We start from the raw sequence: 20,315 nt of genomic DNA on the forward strand, positions 1-20,315 counted from the left end.
CTGCTGGCTCTCTGGAACATAGAGAGGCATCCTCAGACTAGAGCAGCTGAAGCGCTGCCAGAAACTGAGTCCTGCCGTCACCGCTCCCACTGAGCCACCTGTCTCTCTGCCAGTGCTGACCATTGATCTAACAGTCTGTATCACCAAGCTATGCCAAAAGATCTGTTTCCACCTCCATGTGCAATTCACACCACCAAAGACCTCTTGGGTGTACAGTGGTAAAAGTTTGAATGCCAAAAAAAGCTGAGGAGTGACTGGTATTGATCCAGTTGAGTTAGATGACACTATTGTGTAACCATTAAACAACTTCCCCCTTGTTGGAAAATGCAATACAAAAACATTTTTTGTTTCTAATCCAAATGGGAGTTTATTTCATTTTCAAAAAGTACAAATGTCTGGCGGTGTTCTTTATTCCTTTAGGTCCACTGTGACTTTGAAAATGAATTAAAAACATGGACAGTAAACACGCTCTTGGGTCAGAGGGAACTTACAGTACAGGTCTGTGACATTCATAAATAAAATGAATATAAAAAAGATATATTTGACAGAGTCAGGACATCTTCAGCAGCACAGGTGTGGTAGTAGAATGAGATTATGCTTTGACCAGGGTGGTAAATTCTGTGGAGAGAAGCAAGAGACAAAATGTGTCAGTGAAAGAATGATAATTAAATTTCATAAAAGTTGAGGTTCATAGAAACTATTCTGACCATAAGGTTTATGATAGTTTAATTCACAATTTCTTTCCATATCAGTTAATAGCTGTGTATTTGTACATTAAAATATAGAAAGGTAATCAAACTTTTAAATGCATTCTATTAAATACATTATCTGACAGACTGTGATTGTCAAAGATGCTAAAGAAGCCTATTTTTGGATGAGTGAACTTCATCCCTTTAAATATATTTCCAATTACAATTAGTGGCATGTTTACAGTAGCTTTGTTTACAGTTCATGAAAGATAAAGCTATAATAAAGCTATAATTAATAAAATCAGTGAATCACTGAGACTAATGGCATCAATGAGGAAATCAGTGTCATGTGATTGGTTACCATCGACTCCAATAGCGCCGTCACCGTCGGTGTCACCGGCTTTCAGGAAGGCCTTGGTCTCAGCGTCTGTGAGGGCCCTGGCACCAGCAGAGAAGTTCTGGAGGAACAGCCTGCAGAAACAAGGCGGAGGTGAGAAGGTTTCAGGTGCGATTCTTCTGCAAGAGTCGGCTGGTTGCAATGGTTTTTAGCTATTATGTAGCCAGGGAAAGTCGACTGAGCTCCATGTTATTTTCCAGCAACGCATCACATAGGCTACTCTACGTACTCAAATCCTTTAGCCTACTTAAGTAAAAGTAGCAATACCATGATGGAAAAATACTCCATTATAAGTAAAACTCCTGCATTCAGAATTGTACTTAAGTCAAATTATAGAAGTATTAGCAGTAAAATGTACTTAAGTATCAAAAGTAAAAGTGCTCATTCTGAAGAACAGAGTGTTAAATTATTGATGCATTAACCTGTAAGAAGTATTTTAATGTTGTCGGTCTAACTGCTCCATATACTGTTGGGGAAGTTTAAACTGTAATAATGCAACATATTTTATGAGCTTATTGTATATTTTGCATGTAAAACCTTATTATGCAAAGTAACTAGTATTAGTAAAAAATTTCCCTCTGAAATGTAGTGGAGGAAAACTATAAAGTCTCACAAAATGGAAATATTCAAGTAAAGTGCCAGTAGCTCAGAATTGTACTTCAGTACAGTACTTCAGTAAATGTACTTAGTTACTTCCTACCTCTGACTGGAATTTAAATACAAATATTTCTCTGAGGCAGAGCTGCTCTGAAGGCAGAAAACAATCTGATTGGTTGAATTAAACCTCAGTGGGTGGAGCCAAAGCGCCACAGTTTTTGGGAGAGCAAGTTAGCTAACTGGCACACTTGAATTTATAAATATAATAAATATAGCAAGAGGACTGGGCTTCATAATATTAACTACCTAACTTTGTCAAAGTGAAAATGCAACTAAATATTTCAATGATATTGCAATCAACATTTATCGCTAAATGTATCAATTTTAAGGTTCAAAAAGCTTTCAAAGGCCTTCAAAGGCAAATGTTAAATTTGTCAGCAGCTGTAAATAATATTTAAAGTTTTTCCATACTTAAGCTCATCCTCCTCAATGAAGCCACTCTTGTCCTGGTCAATCACAAAGAAGGCCTTCTTGATGTCTTCGGGGGACTTTGCAGACAGACCGACCTTGGCGAAGAAATTCTTGTAGCTGAAGGAGTCAGCCGCTGTTAGAGAGAAAGAGAGAGAGGGAAGGATAGAGAGAGAGAGAGAGGGAGAGAGGGAGAAGGATAGAGGGAGAGAGAGAGGGGGCGAAAGAGAGAAGGATAGAGAGAAAGAGAGAGGGAGAAGGATAGAGGGAGAGAGAGAGAAGGATAGATAGAGATAGATGGAGAGAGAGAGGGATAGAGAGAGGGAGAGAGAGAGGGATAGAGAAGAGAGAGGGAGAGAGAGAAGGATAGAGAGATAGATAGATAGATAGAGAGAGAGTGAGAGGGAAGGAGAGAGAGGGGGAGATAGAGAAGGATAGAGAGAGGATAGAGAGAAGTAAAGAGAAGAGAGGGAGAGAGAGAAGGATAGAAAGATAGATAGATAGATAGAGAGAGAGTGAGAGGGAAGGAGAGAGAGAAGGATAGAGAGAGAAGGATAGAGAGAAGGAGAGAGAGAGGGAGAGAGAGAAGGATAGAGAGAATGAGAGAGGGAGAGAGAAGGATAGAGAGATAATTAGATAGAGAGTGAGAGAGAAAGATAGAGAGGGAGAGAGAGAAAGATAGAGAGATAAATAGAGAGAGAGAGTGAGAGAAAGATAGAGAGGGAGAGAGAGAAAGATAGAGAGAGGGAGAGATCAATATACAGTTCCACTTCCACACAGTCTCACTGATTTGTTTGATCTGCATTCATTAGTTTTACTTTTGAATTAGCCTTTTATGAATGTGTTTGTTTTATGTGTCAGAACTATCAGTGCTGTGGTGAGTCCAAAATGAAGAGATTGCACAGTCAGAGGCCTTTGACTGAGATGAATGAATGAATGAATGAATGAATATGATCAAGAGGCATAACAGCCTCGCTCTATGTGTGTGATTTAGGGTTTGAAAAGTAGAGAGAAAGTAATTTGCACAGACCTTCGCAAGCCTTGATGGCTGCGGCAACATCAGCGTCATTCAGAATTCCAGCGAATGCCATTTTGGATTATTCTATGGGAGAGAAAAAAAACATTTAGATTTTGAGCTCCAAAATAATGAGTAGGCCTACTTGTGCCTAATGTAACTAGACCAAAGCAGGCTGAATAAATGAGAGATGTTCCCATGATGCGCAAATCATTCTGTAATGTAATTTAATCCAAAATCAACAGATGCGCAGCAGACCCTGAACTGTTAAAATAAAACTTTCCATTGGTTCAGCGGCACACAGATTGACTTGGTGCCTACATGCATTTAGAAATTGCTCTGGCGGATTGGTATGCACGGCCTTGCTTTGTAACCTCCTGCTCTTATCAACACACTGCAAGCCTATAGATTTATACACAATATAGGAAGAAGAAGGTGCTGCAGTCCGTGGTAAACTTCCTTCCAGCCTTGGGCCTGTGAAGGTTTGAGCAGGCCGCTGTTTAGTTGAAGTAGAGTAAATGCTGGAGTAATTTCTGTAGTTCCACTGTAGCTTTTAAACTCCAAATGCCAAAGTGTCCTCAGTGTGTGTACTCCATGGCGATGAGAGAAAAGCCCTTGCAATCTCAAGATAAATTGATCTCCTGTGTGGATCGTTTTTTTTTTTTTTTTTTTCTTCATGTGTCCGATAAATGCAGGAAAGATGGAGCCAGGATGAACTCACCTTTGCAAGAACGAGTGTAGCAGTATCCCACTAGAGAGCCGATGAAGCAAGCTGCTCTCTCCTCTGCATTTTATACCCTCCAGCCTCGTCCTTCAAGGTGTAACACACACCACTTGCATAGCGATAGTTTTTGGAAAAAAATGTGTCTAGTTGTCAATTTGGGCTATTTTTATCCTTCCCACTGAGGGATGCAGTCCTTGTGTGAAACGCAAGAGGGACATTTTTTTTCAGTCTAAACTTGATGCTGCTCATTGGCTGCATGTAAACTGCAAACTGACTGCAATGCATTTCTTCTGTAAGTTGATTCCTGTGATTTGCAATAGGTGGCACTGGGTGTCATGAGGTGATTATCTGGTGAGAGATAGCTACATGTCAAACGCATAGGAGCCGATGGATCACAGTCTATTTATTTTCATGGGGAGTTTGCACTGTTTAAAATTATATATAGGTTAATCTTTTATCCTTTTGGAGGACGGGCAGTGGCAAAGAGTAGCACAATGAGCATAGCCTGAATTTCTTTGGTTTTATGATACTAAATAATGAAGTCAATGTTCAACAGATAGGATTTCACCTATAGATTTCATCTATAAATAGGCTGTCATCTATAAAAGTAGTTCCAATATGGATTTTAATGTTATCTAAGAATTTACTGTCACATTTACTTTATCAAATGTTTCAAATTGTGGCTGCCAGAACAACAAACACTTGATTTGGACAGTTGAAAGTTGCCCATGCTGTTAATTGGAGAAACCAAAGCCTCCTAACCTCTCGACAGGCTTGACCTCTCTCACTGCTCAATATAACATCGTGGGAGGAAAATGACTGACAGTGTCAGTTAATCTACAGTAACTAGAAGTACTTAACAGAAATCTGCTCTTCTGTTGAGCGGGCTCTGGCTGCCTCTGCTCTCAAAGACGCAGACAGGACAAATCACACCGGGACTCGTGAGACGGATTCTTTAATATTTTATGGACAGAAGCACATTTATTTAAAAACTTCAGGGAAAGACACACAGCAGCGAGGCAAAGGTTAATCCATGGACTCTTTATTTGAATGTCTTTACAGCATTGTATTTTCTCTTGAAACTACATCATATTGTATTGCTCTACACATGAATGTATCCCAGAAAATACTTGAATGAGTCCATGTTATATATCTAAAAGCTAGTCAACATTATAAACTGAGATTTATAATTAAAAAATTTTTTTTTTTAAATAATAATTCCTGATATCACCATGGAACAAATCATCTAGGGATCATGCAAGGTTTATGAAGACTTGACCAGCGCAGAAAACTCTGACAAAAGAAAGAAAGACACAAACAGATAAAAAAACAAATAAGCAAAGCACAAATACATATTAGACATTTTTGAAACCCACACATAGAGATTATATTCTTTTAATTCCACAGATACAGATTACACAATAGGCCTAATCTCGTAAAATCGTTTTGTAATCTCATCCAACAACTGCAAGTGCCACTTAAAATACTGAAGTGTGCATCTCTGGCAGTGACACTTACACTTTGTGTGAAGTGACTGTTGTGTCTGCACTGCAGTTGCCAAGCAACCAAATGAAAGACAGCCGTGAGTGCTGACTGGGGACCAATTTACAGCCACCAGCCCTAAACCATTAACAGGCATACCCGGGCCTTATTTTCCTAGTTTTTGCCATCATGCTGATCGATTCTGATCAAAATTTTCTCAGTTACTCCAATACAATCCAATGGGGCATGGGGAAACTCAAATAGTCAAACCCAAGAAGTGATAAAAACATTCCCAGTTACACACGTCTAGCTGCGATTGAAGTATCACATGACATTTTGGTAACAATTGCCCATTTCATACTTTTTGGCATTGCTCACACACTTTCTTGTTTACTGTGCTGGCTGCCAGTACTTGAACTTCCTACTTACTAACCAGCTTACGGCAGGTCTCATTGTAGTGTGGGTGTTACTGCGTTGAAAAGGACTTGTTTTGGATGCTTTTGGGTTCAACTGTTTGATTTTCCCTTTGCCCCATTGGACTGTATTGGAGGGCAGCACTCTCTGAATACTGGCAAAATGGCAAAACAATAGGAAAATAAAGCCCAGGTTGAAAATAGACGGAATTATCCTTTAAAAAAGTGAGCAAATGCTGACCTCTGATCAGTATCGAAGGGCGAGCCCCCCCCATCAGACCTGAGCCTACCTTCCCAGCCGATCTTTCCGTCGCCGTCTGAGTCTCCTGCCAGGAGGAAAGCTCTGGTCTCAGCCGCAGTCAGAGGCCTCGCTCCCCTGGAGAAATTCTGCAGGAACAGCCTGAAGGAGAGGAGGGCACACACACACACACACGCACACACACACACACTATAGTAAGGAAAGGAATACATGAAATCTGTCTGTACAGTACTGTGTCCTTCAGCTGTGGAGAGACTACAGACAGTATGGTGAAATGCAAAAAGAGAGAAATCTGTCAGGTTTTGCTCAGACAGTCAGGATAAGTTTTGTGTGTCAGACTCAACTGTAACTCATCCTGCTCTATGTAGCCGCTCTTGTCCTGGTCCAGGATCTTGAAGACCCTCTCGATCTCCGACGGAGTCTTCTTGGACAAACCCACAGTTTTGAAAAACATCTTCGGGCTGAAGGAATCTTTTGCTGAAAGTGAAACGATAGATAGAACAACTTTTGATATCTGTAGACAAGCTATCCTTCAAAATCCATCATGCAGCAAAGGCCTCTAGTCCTGGGACAAGAGAGTCAGCATCCGCTTTCTTCTCACACCCAAACCTGCTCATCTCCTCACCTTTACAAGCATTAATAGCTGAAGTGATATCCGAGGCGGCCAGGAAGTCGGTGATAGCCATGATGATGGGCGATGCTGCAGTCTGGAGCGATACGAGGCTGCTGATGGGCAGAAGAAGAGCAACTGGTGACAGTGAACCGGTTTTACCCCCCGGTGTCAGAAACCACCAGTGTCTTCCTGTCCCCTGTCACCTGCAGCTGGTCCCGCAGAAACCACTTCAGCCTCTAGTGTGTGTTTGTGTGTGTGTGTGTGTGTGTGTGTGTGAGGGAGACTGCTAGAGAGCTTTGCCCATTACACAGCTGTGTTTTTGAGTGGTTTCTGTGGTGAGTGAGGAAGGGGTCAGAGGTCATGGTTGGGTCTGTGTCTGGCCAAACGGACCCCAGCCAGGTAGGGTCCGTCTGTAAACAAACAGTAGTCGGCGGGGTTATATTTGGGTTAGCTAGAGGGAACCTGGCTGGCCTGCTTTCCCTCTTCGCTCATGTTTCCAACCACAGTCGCCGGCTGCTCGCGGTCGTGCGGCGGCCCTGGCACGGCTTTCTCAGCCTGTAAACATCCTGTTATGTTGCGGCCTCTGTTGCTTTTCGGGCCGTCTTCCATGGTTGTGGCTGTCTCCGCTCACAGCCGCTTCAATCTGACATGCTGCATTTAGCTTGTGAAGAGCTCCAATCCAAAACGAGTTCACTACAATTTAAAAAACGATGCTAAACCTGCTCTTATGACATGGTTAATGAGATGAAAATAACACTCACACACTGTGGGTTATTATCAAAGTGATTAATTATCTTAAGACCTAACTTATACATTTAGAGAATGTTCTACTTTCTTTTCTAACATAGAACTGTGAACATCAGGAAACAATCTTGTCCAAAATGGGTATATGCTGTTGGGTGAAAACTTTGTATCTCTAAAATGTTAAGAAAAACAGCCTTGTTTTTAGCTTGACCTCCATGCATTTTTGAGTTTGTCTAATTGGTTTTGAAAGTGTTTCATCAGTTGTTTTACACTTTTCTCATGCTATAGAGGACCAGGTGATTCTTCAATTAAAGTTAAAACATGACAAACACCAAGTTACAAGGTTTTCACATGACAACAGCGACATGAAGTGCTCTATTCCAAACTATTATCTTGGTAAAAATGTTATTTTTGTGGATTATTATCACACTTATCAACTATCTTAAGACCTTAACTTAAACAATACTTATATATTTAGAGGATACTCTGCTCTCCAGTTAACAATCTTTTCTAAAATCAATATATAGCACATCAGAATGAATTATTCACATGTAAATAATAACCAATTTGCCATGCAAGGCTGAGCCAAGTCTTTGTAAAAGAAATCTGGAGCCTTTCACTTTTTCTTTACTCTTGATGATAACAATGTTTCACCCTGAACCCACCAGTCGAAGCGAGCGTCTGTCCACCTGTTGTCCAGTGGGACACACACATTGTTTTGCTATATTGTAAATCTATTAGAGGGGCTCTCTGGCAGCCACCTGCTGAAAAATTCACACACTCGCAGGTGGCTGCTCAGGAAGCGGATAATGGTTACTTGGCAAAGCTGCAGACTTTTGTTCTGATGAAACCCAAATACAGTATCTCCCCCAAACCGCATTTGACCCCCACTCTGTGACATCATTTTGACTCCTTGTAAAGCCCCATTCTGATTTGAAATACGGTGTTTTCCACAGTTTTGGTCTTTACAGCTCCCCTGTGTGAGGGAGTGCTGGTGCTCCTGCGTCACACCGGGCAGCACGTGTGCACCCGAGGCCCGGCCAGAGTGACGTTAGCCCGGCTTCCTCAGGATGGACTACAGTAGGGCCTGCAGCGGCCAGAGGGGCCGAGGAACGACAAAAACATCCTCCCCCCCCTTCTTGTCCACCCCCACTTCGGCCTTGTCCCTTTCCACGCTTTCGACGCTTGTTTGCAGGAAGACCAGACTTCCTGCGTGATGGAGCAGAAGGGGGGAAGTGGTGGATGAGAGGAGGAAGAGGGGGGGGATGGGGCAGAGAGGAAAAGACAGACAGAGAGAGAGAGATGGATGGGGATGGGGTGGCGGTCCTGAGCACGTAGTTTTCGCTCAGCGCTGATGTGATTGTGCTGGTTGTTTTCTTGTGCGTCTGTGGATAAAACAGATTTCAGGACAGGCCTTCTTGGTAGGTAGAAAACTATGATCTTGTTTTGTCTTGTCTTCTGCACCTAAGAATAGTCTCGTCCTATGTCTGCTCACCAGGCCAGGGAGTGGCCAATTCACCATGGGATTTAGTTTGAGACAAATAAAGGCATTTTATGTTTGTATACAACTCCCAGTCGTGCCCGGACCTGGATTTTTGTACTTTCACACACCAGAAGTAACATTTTTCCCATTTAGTTTGAGAAATATTGAGCTATGGGACAATCAGCACAGGATACGGCCTTTAAATGGAAACCAGTAGAGGTAAGTATTACATGAACTGGTGATGGTTTGCATTTTATACACATGAAAGAATGTAAAAAGCCTGTCTTATTGTGTCAGGACTGATTACTTTCTTGTTCTGTGTTGAATTGGTTAGTAAAAGTAGTTGAAAAGTCTGTGTATCACTAAAGCAGGTTGAATAATTATGATGAGTAAGCATGTAGGAGTTTGGTGTCTTGCTCCAACAGAATGCATGGCTGTTGAATAACACACACACACATACACACACACACACACACACACACACACAGGCTGTTGTGGGGACTGAATATGCGAGCTTTGGGTTACAGGCCGGTCTCTCCCCTGTGGCATATCATGTGTTTGAATTTCAAGTAAACAACCAAAAAAAGGCATATTAAAAGGCGTATTTATTTTTTGTTTTCTTAGGTTTCATCATTTTGTCTAAAATCCAGAATAGCTCGACTCCAAAGCTCCTCAAGGGAAAACAGCAGCATGAGAGCTTTACTGTCTATGGAAGCTCACATGTGTCATGCTGCTTACCGCAAAAATAAAACACAAATTATCTCACTGTGGTATCTCCCATTTACAACCCTGATGATAACTGGGACGTAGTTGTTTTAATCAGCGCTTGCCTTGGATAGATTGTTGCCGTCTATTATATTTCCCCCAAAGCTTAAGTGCGTTATTGGCATCTCTCTCTCTCTCTCTCTCTCTCTCTCTCTCTCTTTCTATTCATTCATCTCTGCCTCTTTTTCTTTCTCTCTCGCTTTCATTCTGAATATCGAGTTTCGATTTTTTTTGTTATATGTAGTAAAACACAATTTTGCTAATAAATTAGTCATCATTATTGTTTGATTATTGTTTGTAGCAATTCCTCACAATTTATCGAATTAGTATTACAGTAATTTCACTTGGCATAGCTCTAAATTGTGGCTGAGCTAACTCCTATAATGGCCTTTAAAGCAGGCCACTCCTGCAGTTTGGCCTTTCTGGCTCAGGACTTCGTTTGATCTCCGCTGCATGGTTTAAACTGTTCATTCAACAGGCCATATTCAGAATTTTGGAAATTTTTGGATAGAGAAATTATGGATAGAGGTAGTTTGACTTTATCCTGAATTCAGTTGGTACTGACTTTTTGTATTCTGGTTTGATAAATTACACTGTTTCCTTTGATTGCTATCTATTCCACTATTTGGACATGATAAAATAAACGGTTGTACATTCAAAATCATCAAGTGTCATCATAAACTGTAAAGTGTAATCATTGTATGACTCCATATGCCATATTATTGTAACTTTCTGGTGTAGAAGAAAAGGAGGAATATGGCGTGGACAAGGGATGGGCAGTCTTGCCAGAGCCATCTTGACCAGCCTTTCTCATACCGGATATTTCCACACTATCCAGTTATTTGTTGTTGTTGTATAGCCTGACCATTTGGCTCACTGTCCTGTTTGTTATCTTCATATTCTTTAAGTTTATGCATATTGGAAAAAGCTCACTCGAGCCTTAAAATCAATAAATCCGCTTTATTTAGGCCTTATATGGAAAAAAAAAACGTTTCTCCTGCTGTTTCCCTGACGTTCACAGTGACCTTTAGTCTTCACTGTACGGACAGAATAAATATACAAGGCGTTTAGAAAGACGTGTTGGATTTCAGCGAGTGAATTTGTTTGTGCAGTCGCCGTAATCCCCTCAGTATGAACAATTTGTCTTGGAAACCTTTTGAATTCAGATGAATCATAATGTCATCAGGTTATTAGCCTTAATGTACTCAGCTCGCTAAATTGTATCTTTGAGCGTTGCTGTAATGTTTGAAACATTTGGCTTCTCGGAGAGAGAGAGAGAGAACAAGAGAGACAGTCCATTCATCCGTGCATCCAGCCCCGAGGAAAGTGATTGCTCCTCCTTTTTCCCGGGCTCAGTTACTGTCTTGTCTATTTCTATCTGACCAGCTGTGGTGGGGGCATGCCAGTAACACTCTCAAATTCAGCCAAGACGCTCCCCCCTCCCCCCTCCCCCTCCCCCTCCTCCCAGTGACACCCCCCCCCCCCCCCCCCTCCTCAACCCCCCCCCCCACCCCTTGGCCCCGCTAACAGTTTTATCTCACTTCTCTCTCCACTGCTTCGCCATCAATCTCTCAAGCCTGAATGTGTGTGTGTGTGCGTCTATCTGTATGTGCATTTTTGTATGTCTATGTGTGTGAGTGTGTGTGTGCATGCGTGTGTGTGTCTTTATCTGTCACTCTGTCTTCTCTACTGTTTTGGCATCAATCACTCAAGCCTGGATTTGTGAGTGTGTGTGTGTGTTTGTGTGTGTGTGTTTGTGCGTGCGCATGCGTCTGTACATGTATCCATTCAGTGTATGTATGTATGTGTATGTGTGAGTTTTGGAGCGTGCATGTGTCTTTTGGTTGTGTTTTGTTGCTATAAATTCAGCAGAATGAGAGAAAAAATAAATCACAAAAACTCTCCTGGTCTGCGTTCATTCCTGTTCCCATCATGCCAGCCTTACTTAGTGCTGGGGGATCACCTTGGCCAGATCACATGAACACACACACACACGTGCACGCGTGCACGCCCAGACACACACTCATAGATGTTCTCCCCTTCATACACACTTCTGCTGCAATCTCAGTGAGTCACACCTGTTGCACAACTCAGTCCTTCGGGAGAAGAGTTGTTTTGTTGGGTTTCCCTTACCGCCTTCAGCAGCATGAGGAAACTCTCCACCTGCGTTTGTCTCTCTACACGTCTTCCAGATTAAAGCTAGTCCCCCATTCTCCCCCATATCTTCATTTTCTCTTTGTACTTCTTTCAGTCTATGCCAGTATTCACTGTCTAGCAGACAGAGTGAGTTGAGGGAGTTTAGAGATTGAAGATTGACTTCTACTTATCTTCCAAAATGTTCCAATCTTCAGAGAAATGACTGAAGCCTCTTATGGGCCTCGAACTAATGTAGCGGGTATTTTATGTAATGATTAAAGGTTTGCAAGTTGTGGTGGTTTTACTCTTCTTTACTTTACTGGACTGTATCCAATCAAACTATGATTTTGAACAGTGAAGTCATAAATGTCAGCGTCATACACAGTGTGGAGGGCGGCAATAATCTGATGTTGTCCTGGTGAACAGGGAAGCCGATCCTCTTCAGGCTGGTAGATGTGTGCAGTTCATTTTTGCACATGCATCCATCTATAAGTTCGCAGCCGTTCCCTTTCTGTTTCTGATCTGTTTGAGCCGTAACCAGGGGCAACCCTGACTCATTACATTTTTGACTGAAATATCGTTGCTGCTGTGCAACTGGATCAGGGCCCGATGAATACCAGCCAGCTTAGGACACAAGTGACAGGATCTGGGCAGCGAGGGAGGGAGGGAGGGAGGGAGGGATAGGGTGGCGGGGGTGGGGTGGGGTGGGGGATGAGGGGCGGGGTGGGGGGGATCAGGGACTCCCCTGGGCCTCTCACAGCACAGGAGGGTGGGGGCGCAAAGTAAGTGAGGTGCAGTTAAGATTGGTGGTGTCAGGGTTAGAGAGGCTCTGCCTGGATTTATAGGTGTGGTGGACAGATGGATGTGAGGATATAGAACCCTAAAGGGTGAATGTCAATATACTGTAACTAAGACCTTTCCCAAAATATATGACTTCTGCAGAGCCTTCTCTGTTTGTTAGAGAATCCATATGGCATTCATTGGAATCTGCAGGCCAAAATAGACCTCCATATAAAAGTGAGGCTTAGACAGGAAAGGACAGTGTCCTATTCCCTGTTTCTATAGCGTGAGGTAGCATGATACGCCCCTGGGCATGTTGCTGGTCTGCGGCAGCGCCCTATTCCCAAATAAAGGTATTCATGTATATTGTAAACCTCATCACAGTTAAGATTAGCTGCTGAAACGAATCTGTTCTTATCTGATCGTGGTTGTGTGTGTGAGTGAGAGCTCTGTCAACGTGGGGTCAAACTAAGTTACTCCATAAACACTTTAAACCAGTTCGAGAAGCTCCACAGCTGTCTCACTGTGTGTGTGTTCACGTGTGCGTGTGTGAGTGTGTTTGTACAGGTCAGAGGTCACGGTCCCGCTTTTCAACACTTTTCCCACCGTCCTCGGCCGGCCAGCGGTCCTGACATTGCAAGCAGATTCTTTGTGGCTTGTGTGTGCGGCAACTCTATGTTAGCTTTATGTTATTGCTGAAATATCATTTTGCCCTGCTTAGCTGCTCCTGTGGTTTGATTACAGGACACGGTGAGGTAAGTGTTTACACTCGCAGTCAGCGGCCTACTCTTTAAATGGCACAAGCACAGAAACAGAAATGCTTCCACATAAAGTGATAGGCAGACACAGGCCTTTCACCATTGGTCCGACTACCAGACTGCTGTAATGGTTTAGCGGTAAAAAGTCGAAAATTTCCAGGTGTGTTTCTTACTTGCTCTTTGTTGCATCTTACACAAAACAAATGGTGCATTTGAGATCAAAGAAAAAGCAAAAAATGCAAAGGAAAAGGAACAACTCATGCTTTTCTCTATGCATTTATTTATCCTACTACACCAAGGCTAACAGATTGTATGTGTGCATGCATGTGTGTGTGTGTGTGTGTGTGTGTGTGTGTGTGTGTGTGTGTGTGTGTGTGTGGAGTCCCCAATCATATAATAACCACCAGGTCAGTGTGGCAAACTGCCACACTGACCTGTTGCATTCATGTTCAAAGGCCTGTAACAGCCTGTATGTTCAGCATAATCTATCAGACATTTATGACCATACAAGGTCTACTTCCACGCTCACGAGGCCTGGTATCTCTACTGCCATCTGGCGGTGGGATCCTGCAATGACACATGCTGGGGAAAAGGTTTTATTAATCGATGGAGGGACTGTGGGATCATTTTCTTCTCTCATTCATAGGCTGCCTTTATTTATTGTGAGTCACAGTTTGTACTTGAACTTTGTAATGCTGTAGTGTGTAAATGCTTGTAAAGTAGTAGTGGTGCCCTAGAAGTAGTGGTATTATTAGTAGCAGTAGAAGTGGTAGCAGCAGTAGCAGCAGCAGCATTAGTAGTAGTAGTAGTAGTAGCAGCGGCAGTAGTCGTAGTAATAGTAGTAATAGTAGCAGTAGTGGTAGTAGTAGTAGTAGTAGTAGTAGTGGTAGCATTAGTAGTAGTAGCCTAGTATTAGTAGTAGCAGTAGTAATAGTAGTAGTAGTAGTAGTACTAGTAGTAGTAGCAGCAGTAGTAGTAGTAGTAGTAATAGTAGCAGTAGTATAGTAGTAGTAGTAGTAGTAGTAGTAGTAGTAATAGCAGCAGTAGTAGTAGTATAGTAGTAGTAGTAGTAGTACATTATTATTATTATAATTATTAATATAATAATATTATATTATCTTGCAGCTGCATGTTTGTTGTTGTTTTAAAATATTTTGCTCCATTTATTTTGCAGAAGTTTGTAACTTTGGCAATGAAAGTGCCATGTCATGTAAATGTCATGTGTCGCCTGTTTTCAGTGTGCCAGCATGTGTCAGTCAGAGGAAAGTCTGACCTGCAGGCAGCAGGAACACCCTGACAACACCTGTACAGCAACACACCCAAACTAAACGCATGAATCCTGAGCAACACTTGGGTAGATGGAGGAATATGTTTCTCATTAGACCGTACGTTTACTTTCAGCCTGATCCCACTGAGTTTATTTGTATGTGTGTCCTCTTTTGGTGTCTTGCTCTGCCCGGCCGGAGTCTCTTGGTGTAAACAGGATATTTATTTCCAGCTCCACAGTCATTAAATGGATTCTATATGGTGAGTGATGGAGCAATAAATCACTCCCAGTAAGCCATGTTCTTATAGCACCGGGAAATGAGTAAAGATAGGCTTGCCTCATTTGGCCCCACTTGTTATCGACCCCCCCCCATTCCCTCTATCCCCACCCCACCCCACCCCACCTGAAATCCTAATACCATCACCCACCCACCCTGCCCGCACAGCTTTCTCTCTGCCTATATTTCTGTATCTCTGTGCTTTTTCATACAGACACTCAGCCCCCTCCCTCTCATACACCTTACACACACACACACACACACACACACAAACACACACACTCTTTGCCCAATATGGCAGTGTTGTTGGCAGCAGTGGTGCTAGTCCAGGCGGGCAGTGTTCCCAGGTCTGGACTAGGGAAGAGCAGGTGTACCGCTGTCAACAGAGGCTCATAAATACACTGCCAGCTATCTGAGATGGATTACACATTTATGTCATCATATTAAAGGCACTCTGTCAGCAAACACTTTAAAGACCCTATAATCTCTTCCTAAGAGAAAAGTCTTTTCTCCTCACAAAGGGAGTTTATGGCACGGCTCTCCGCTGTGCAGCACAGTGCTGATCTACAACAAATTAGTCCTTCATTTGTGATTATGTTTGAATTTGACACCCAGATGCAGAGCTCGACCTCGGCTTAGACCCTTTTAAATGCAAAGAGTGCAAATTAACATGTTTCCTCACAACTTTCACATGCTAAAGACGCAGGGCATGGCTTTTCTTTTTTACTACTGTCCAAGCCATGCACCTTGTACAAATATGTACACAACAGTGACATATTTACCACTCTCTGTGTTGTGATTCTAGTGTCCTATTTCACTCCCTCTCCTCCCAAACCAGCAGCACCCCCCTCTCCCCCTACGTCTGCAGCCATGAGAACCTCCTGTGTCCAAATAAAGGCTGCGGACGGCACTGCCAGCGTCCTGACTGGATGTTTCATTTTCACATTTTACCCAGAGTGCTTTGCTGCACCCCGTTGCACCGTTGTTGGGCAGTGAGTTCAGAGCCTGGAGCTCCATGTGTCGCTCGCCTCGGGCGTCTGTGTATTCTGCATGCTCAGAATAAGCCCAATGATCTCCAATTACCCTCCTCTCACGGATTGTTTGGTGTCACTTGCCGTCTGCCGGCTGGATATGATGATTCTGCGGCTGCAGTGTAAAAGGATAGTTACGCAGTTTTTTTGGCATGGGGTGTGTGCGTTACAACTCAATTGGAGCTGTAAGTTGTAGCTGGCCCAACCCAATTAATTAGAAAATTGAAGCTGAAGCGCCACCCCCGCTCTTTCACTTGTTCTCACCCTCTTTTTCACAACAGACACGTTCTTTCGTTGGTTCTCCTAGTCTACTCATTGGTGTCCACAAGTTTCCCTGTATGCTGCAGTGCATTGTGGGATCGGTGCATGTCTCCTGGCTGTCATCAGTAGACATGAGACATCAGAAGACATGAAGAGAGTGCGTGTTGGCTAGCTGGCTCTCTGGTTGGTTGGACACCAGATCTGGCTGGCAGACTGAAGAGCTAGATGGGTTTCATTTCACCGCTGGCTGAAATAGCAATTCGGGCCAGTGGAGAAAGAATATTCAGTGCTTTGCCCTGCTTAAATAAACAACAGTTAATAATGGCATGCAACAGCTAACTGTCCCACCTGTAGCCTGAGAAAATAGGGAACACCTTGTTCAACATGGCTACCGCGGCTTCCAACCAGTCCCAAGTCAGAAGAGCTGAAACCAAAGACGGATCACTTATTCCTTTGACGGTTGGATATAGAAGTTGTCGAGATATCAGATGAAGAGCAGCCGGACAGGCCACATCAATCATTACCCAAATGTGAAAATAGAATGTGAAATAGAATGTAAGAGGCTCATATTTTTTTTCTGCCAGCGAGAAGGCTTTCAGCTCGGCAGCTATATCGTATCCTCATATGTACTGCTAAGTCCAGTGAAAAAAGAGTGGAGCATTGAAACAGTGTACTGTAAGCAGTCAGGGTGTCCTGGCTGTCCTGGCTGACCTGACGGGGGGCCCATGGCTGCAGGGTGCCGGGTGACACCCTGCCTGGGAGGACGGGTGCAGGGATAAAGTGAAGAGAAATGCATGGAAAATGGGGAGAAAAGCAGAGTTGAAGCCACACAAAGAGGAAAGGGAAATCTTGAGAATGGCAGAGACAGTGAAAAGCAAAAGCAGAGTGAAGTAGGAAGGGATAGAGAGTGGAGAAAGGAAAGGAGAAATGCAATCACCTTCCTCATTCTGAATGGAAACACCATCTGTCCATCTCTACGTCTCCTTCCCTATCTCTTTCTGTCTTTACTACCCTTCTTTCTCTGTCTTTTCCCCCCTCTTCAGAAGCAGAGATGGACTGAATGGTGACGTTGTTTCCTCCTGGGAACAAAATCCTGATGCTGTCTGGGTGTGTTAAGCAGAACTCCAGCATCAGTGATTTTGTTGCCAGGGGGAAAACAATACCGACGGGAACTTCCTTTCCAAAAATGGATGTTTGGAAGTTACTATTATTATTATTATTATTATTATTATTAGTAGTAGTAGTAGTAGTAGTAGTAGCGGTAATAGCATTAATAGTAGTAGTACTAGAAGCTATTAGTAGCAGTAGTAGTAGTTGTAGTAGTAGAAGTATTAGTAGTAGTTGTAGTAGTACTAGTAATAGTATTAGTAATAGTAATAGATAATATTTAATCTAGTTACATTCTCTAAAAGGTGTTTGAATTGATCTATGAAAGTTTGAAATTCAAATTAATAGCATGTATAGGGGACAAACTATTAGTTAAACAAGCAAAAATTATTTTGTATTAACTATGCTGAGACATAGACGTAGATCTGTGATTACTCTTTGCATGACATGTGATCTCATCTAGCCAGCCCAGCACAAGCTAACAGCCCCTCTGCACTCCTCTCTTCTCAGCTTGACTGCTATTCTGCTCATAGCCTCCAGAGGAAGCTAAAGCTCACTAAAGCATCTGACACATAAACCACAGGCCCAAATGTTTTCATGTCAAGAACCAACAAATAGATATGCTTAGGAAAACAAACCCCCGTTTGATAAGTGCTTTGTCCCAGAGACCCCATCTGAGCTTTTTGTTGTCTAGGGTTTGACTGATATGGGTATTTTGTGCTGATATTCAATATCTTTAAATTAGACCATTTTCATGCCAAAAAAATTAAGTATTCAGTGGTTTACATCAAAATGTTATTCTTAGCAGGGTAGAATAATCTCTGAAACAGCATTTACACCATAATGTAACACTAAAACTCTCCATTTAAACCCAAGATAATGATGATGATAAGAAAACTACTACTACTACTACTACTAATAATAATAATTAACCCCAGTCTCTTCTTATACATTCTTGCCTGGTGATAACTTGATAACTTAAGTGAATAAACAATGGTGAAATTGAACTATTCTTCATGTTGCTGGGGACCCTCTGGAACCTCCTTAAGGACCCCTGGTGGTCCCCGGGCCCCACTTTCAGAACCTCATCCCATGCTCATCTGTCCAGTGAGGATAGAGTCTGCCACGCTCTGATCTTGTGTGCAGGTAATATTAGTATGGATGACTTTTCAAACCTTCTTGCACACATTCAAATGTAAAATAATAAAAATAAATCCAGACACTATGACAAGGCCTAGCAAACAAGCCCAGACTTTTAATGGTTGTAGAGGCTGTATGATGACGACTGTATATCCTACATGAGGCTTTTAATAACTGTAATAGAGCACTACAGTCTCTTGAGAGTGATTTTTTTTTTAAATTATTTTTTATTGAGTGAGTAAGGGTCTGAATACAATACATTCAATATTTCAACATGTTACATAATCATAATTTCTTCAAGAAATCAAATTTCATGATTTGACCCTGTTTGAGTTGCTCATCCACAAGTATCATACAGTCACATACGGTTGTTATCACAGATAATATAGCATCCCCACCCACACAAACATATACACACTTATCTCTCACACACACACACACACACACACACACACACATACACACACACACACAACACACAACAAAACAGAACAAAATAAAAATGAAAACAGGGTTCCTTAAAATTTATGGATGCTGGGTGATTGTGATTTTGCGGCTCCGCTATCTACAGAGCTTCGTAAATTGAGCTCCATATCTTGTGAAATTTTCTCTTTCTCTTTGTTGCTGTCCTCCGACATTGTCCTTTCAATACTCAAGTAATATTTCATTAATGTTTTCCATTTTTGAAGTGTAGGTGCTTCTTTATTTTTCCAGTTTTGCAATATTAGCTTCTTATAAACTAATGACGAAAAAAGAATTTGCCATCCAGTTGGGTATCTTATTTTCCCAACATTTTAAAAGAGACAAATCATTGGTGAAAATGCTACTTTACAATTACAAGTTCTTGAAATCCATCTTTCAATGCTCCCAAGTCTTTCTAATTTTCTCACAGTACCAAAAGGCATGTATGAGGGAGTCACTCTGCTATCTATCAGAGGAGCTGGTGTCAAACTTATGAATTTTGTCTCTACTATAGTATATTCTTGTCATTAATTTATACTGTATTAGATGTAAATTTTCATTAGTGGTAATTTTATATGTGAGTTGTAAACATTCCTTCCATTTTTTTTTTGCATCTACCATACCAAGATCTTTATTCCCTCTTGAGAGTGATTTAAGGCCAGTTTCTAGACACCGAGGAAGGATGGAAGCAGACAAACCCGCTCTGATAATTAAAAATCCATACCAACAGCAATGTTGGTATAGATACAGACCACAGTATCCAGGACATACTTAGAATTTATACTGTTGAGTAGTATGTATAGGAGTTTGTAAATCAGACTTTATCAAATTTTATAGTGTTGTTTGAAACATTAGAAACTCAATATCTCTAAAGTATAGGGGATCCAATCTGTAGACATGGACCTAACTTATCTAGAATTCTTTAAAAAGTACCATACCTTATATAATTTTGTGCAATCATTCATTTTATAAGATAAGTTAATCTATTTCAAATGGCAGATATCTCATTTTCTAGCAAAACTCATGACATATATGGTAAGATGAATCTAGCCAACCTCATGTAACTGTCTCCTATGTGTGACTGTAAATGACCCACACTGCTGCTATTCTATCTGTCAGTAAGGCGGCTGTGTTACATTAGACCAGATATGGTATTGATCGCATTCCTGCACTCCGCTGCTGCAGAAAGGCCGGCACCCCCAGGAGTGTATATGCGAGCTGTTCGTCCTTTCTCTGTCCTCTCATCCCCTTCTCATCTTTTCCCCTCTGTCACCTTCCCCCCTCGCTTCCTCTGATCTACCCCCCTCTTCTTGTTTCCCCTTTTTTCTTCACTCTCTGTGTCCCGCCTTATCTCTCTCCCTCTCCCTCTCTCTCTCTTTCTGTGCATCTCTCTCTGAACCATATATTATCGTTCCTTTAGCGTCTTTGTTACAGTGTCCTCGATGAG

The 20,315-nt window shown here is 42.1% G+C and overlaps 2 protein-coding genes across 2 annotated transcripts; both read right to left on the reverse strand.

Moving 5' to 3' along the window:
• Positions 1 to 352: 352 nt before the first annotated feature.
• Positions 353 to 3,919, reverse strand: LOC139916295 (parvalbumin beta 3). Its single transcript, XM_071905113.1, has 5 exons — positions 3,888 to 3,919; positions 3,182 to 3,253; positions 2,155 to 2,287; positions 1,051 to 1,160; positions 353 to 618 (listed from the first exon to the last, which is right to left on the reverse strand). The coding sequence occupies exons 2-5, from the start codon at positions 3,240 to 3,242 to the stop codon at positions 593 to 595; spliced, it is 330 nt and encodes a 109-aa protein (XP_071761214.1). The 5' UTR covers positions 3,243 to 3,253; positions 3,888 to 3,919; the 3' UTR covers positions 353 to 592.
• Positions 3,920 to 5,121: 1,202 nt separating this feature from the next.
• LOC139916294 (parvalbumin, thymic-like) lies at positions 5,122 to 6,796 on the reverse strand. Its single transcript, XM_071905112.1, has 4 exons — positions 6,670 to 6,796; positions 6,389 to 6,521; positions 6,076 to 6,185; positions 5,122 to 5,183 (listed from the first exon to the last, which is right to left on the reverse strand). Exons 1-4 carry the CDS (start codon positions 6,728 to 6,730, stop codon positions 5,155 to 5,157), a joined length of 333 nt encoding a protein of 110 aa, XP_071761213.1. The 5' UTR covers positions 6,731 to 6,796; the 3' UTR covers positions 5,122 to 5,154.
• Positions 6,797 to 20,315: the final 13,519 nt, after the last annotated feature.

Source organism: Centroberyx gerrardi, chromosome 20 (assembly GCF_048128805.1).
Source record: "Centroberyx gerrardi isolate f3 chromosome 20, fCenGer3.hap1.cur.20231027, whole genome shotgun sequence".
Lineage (NCBI taxonomy): Eukaryota > Metazoa > Chordata > Actinopteri > Beryciformes > Berycidae > Centroberyx > Centroberyx gerrardi.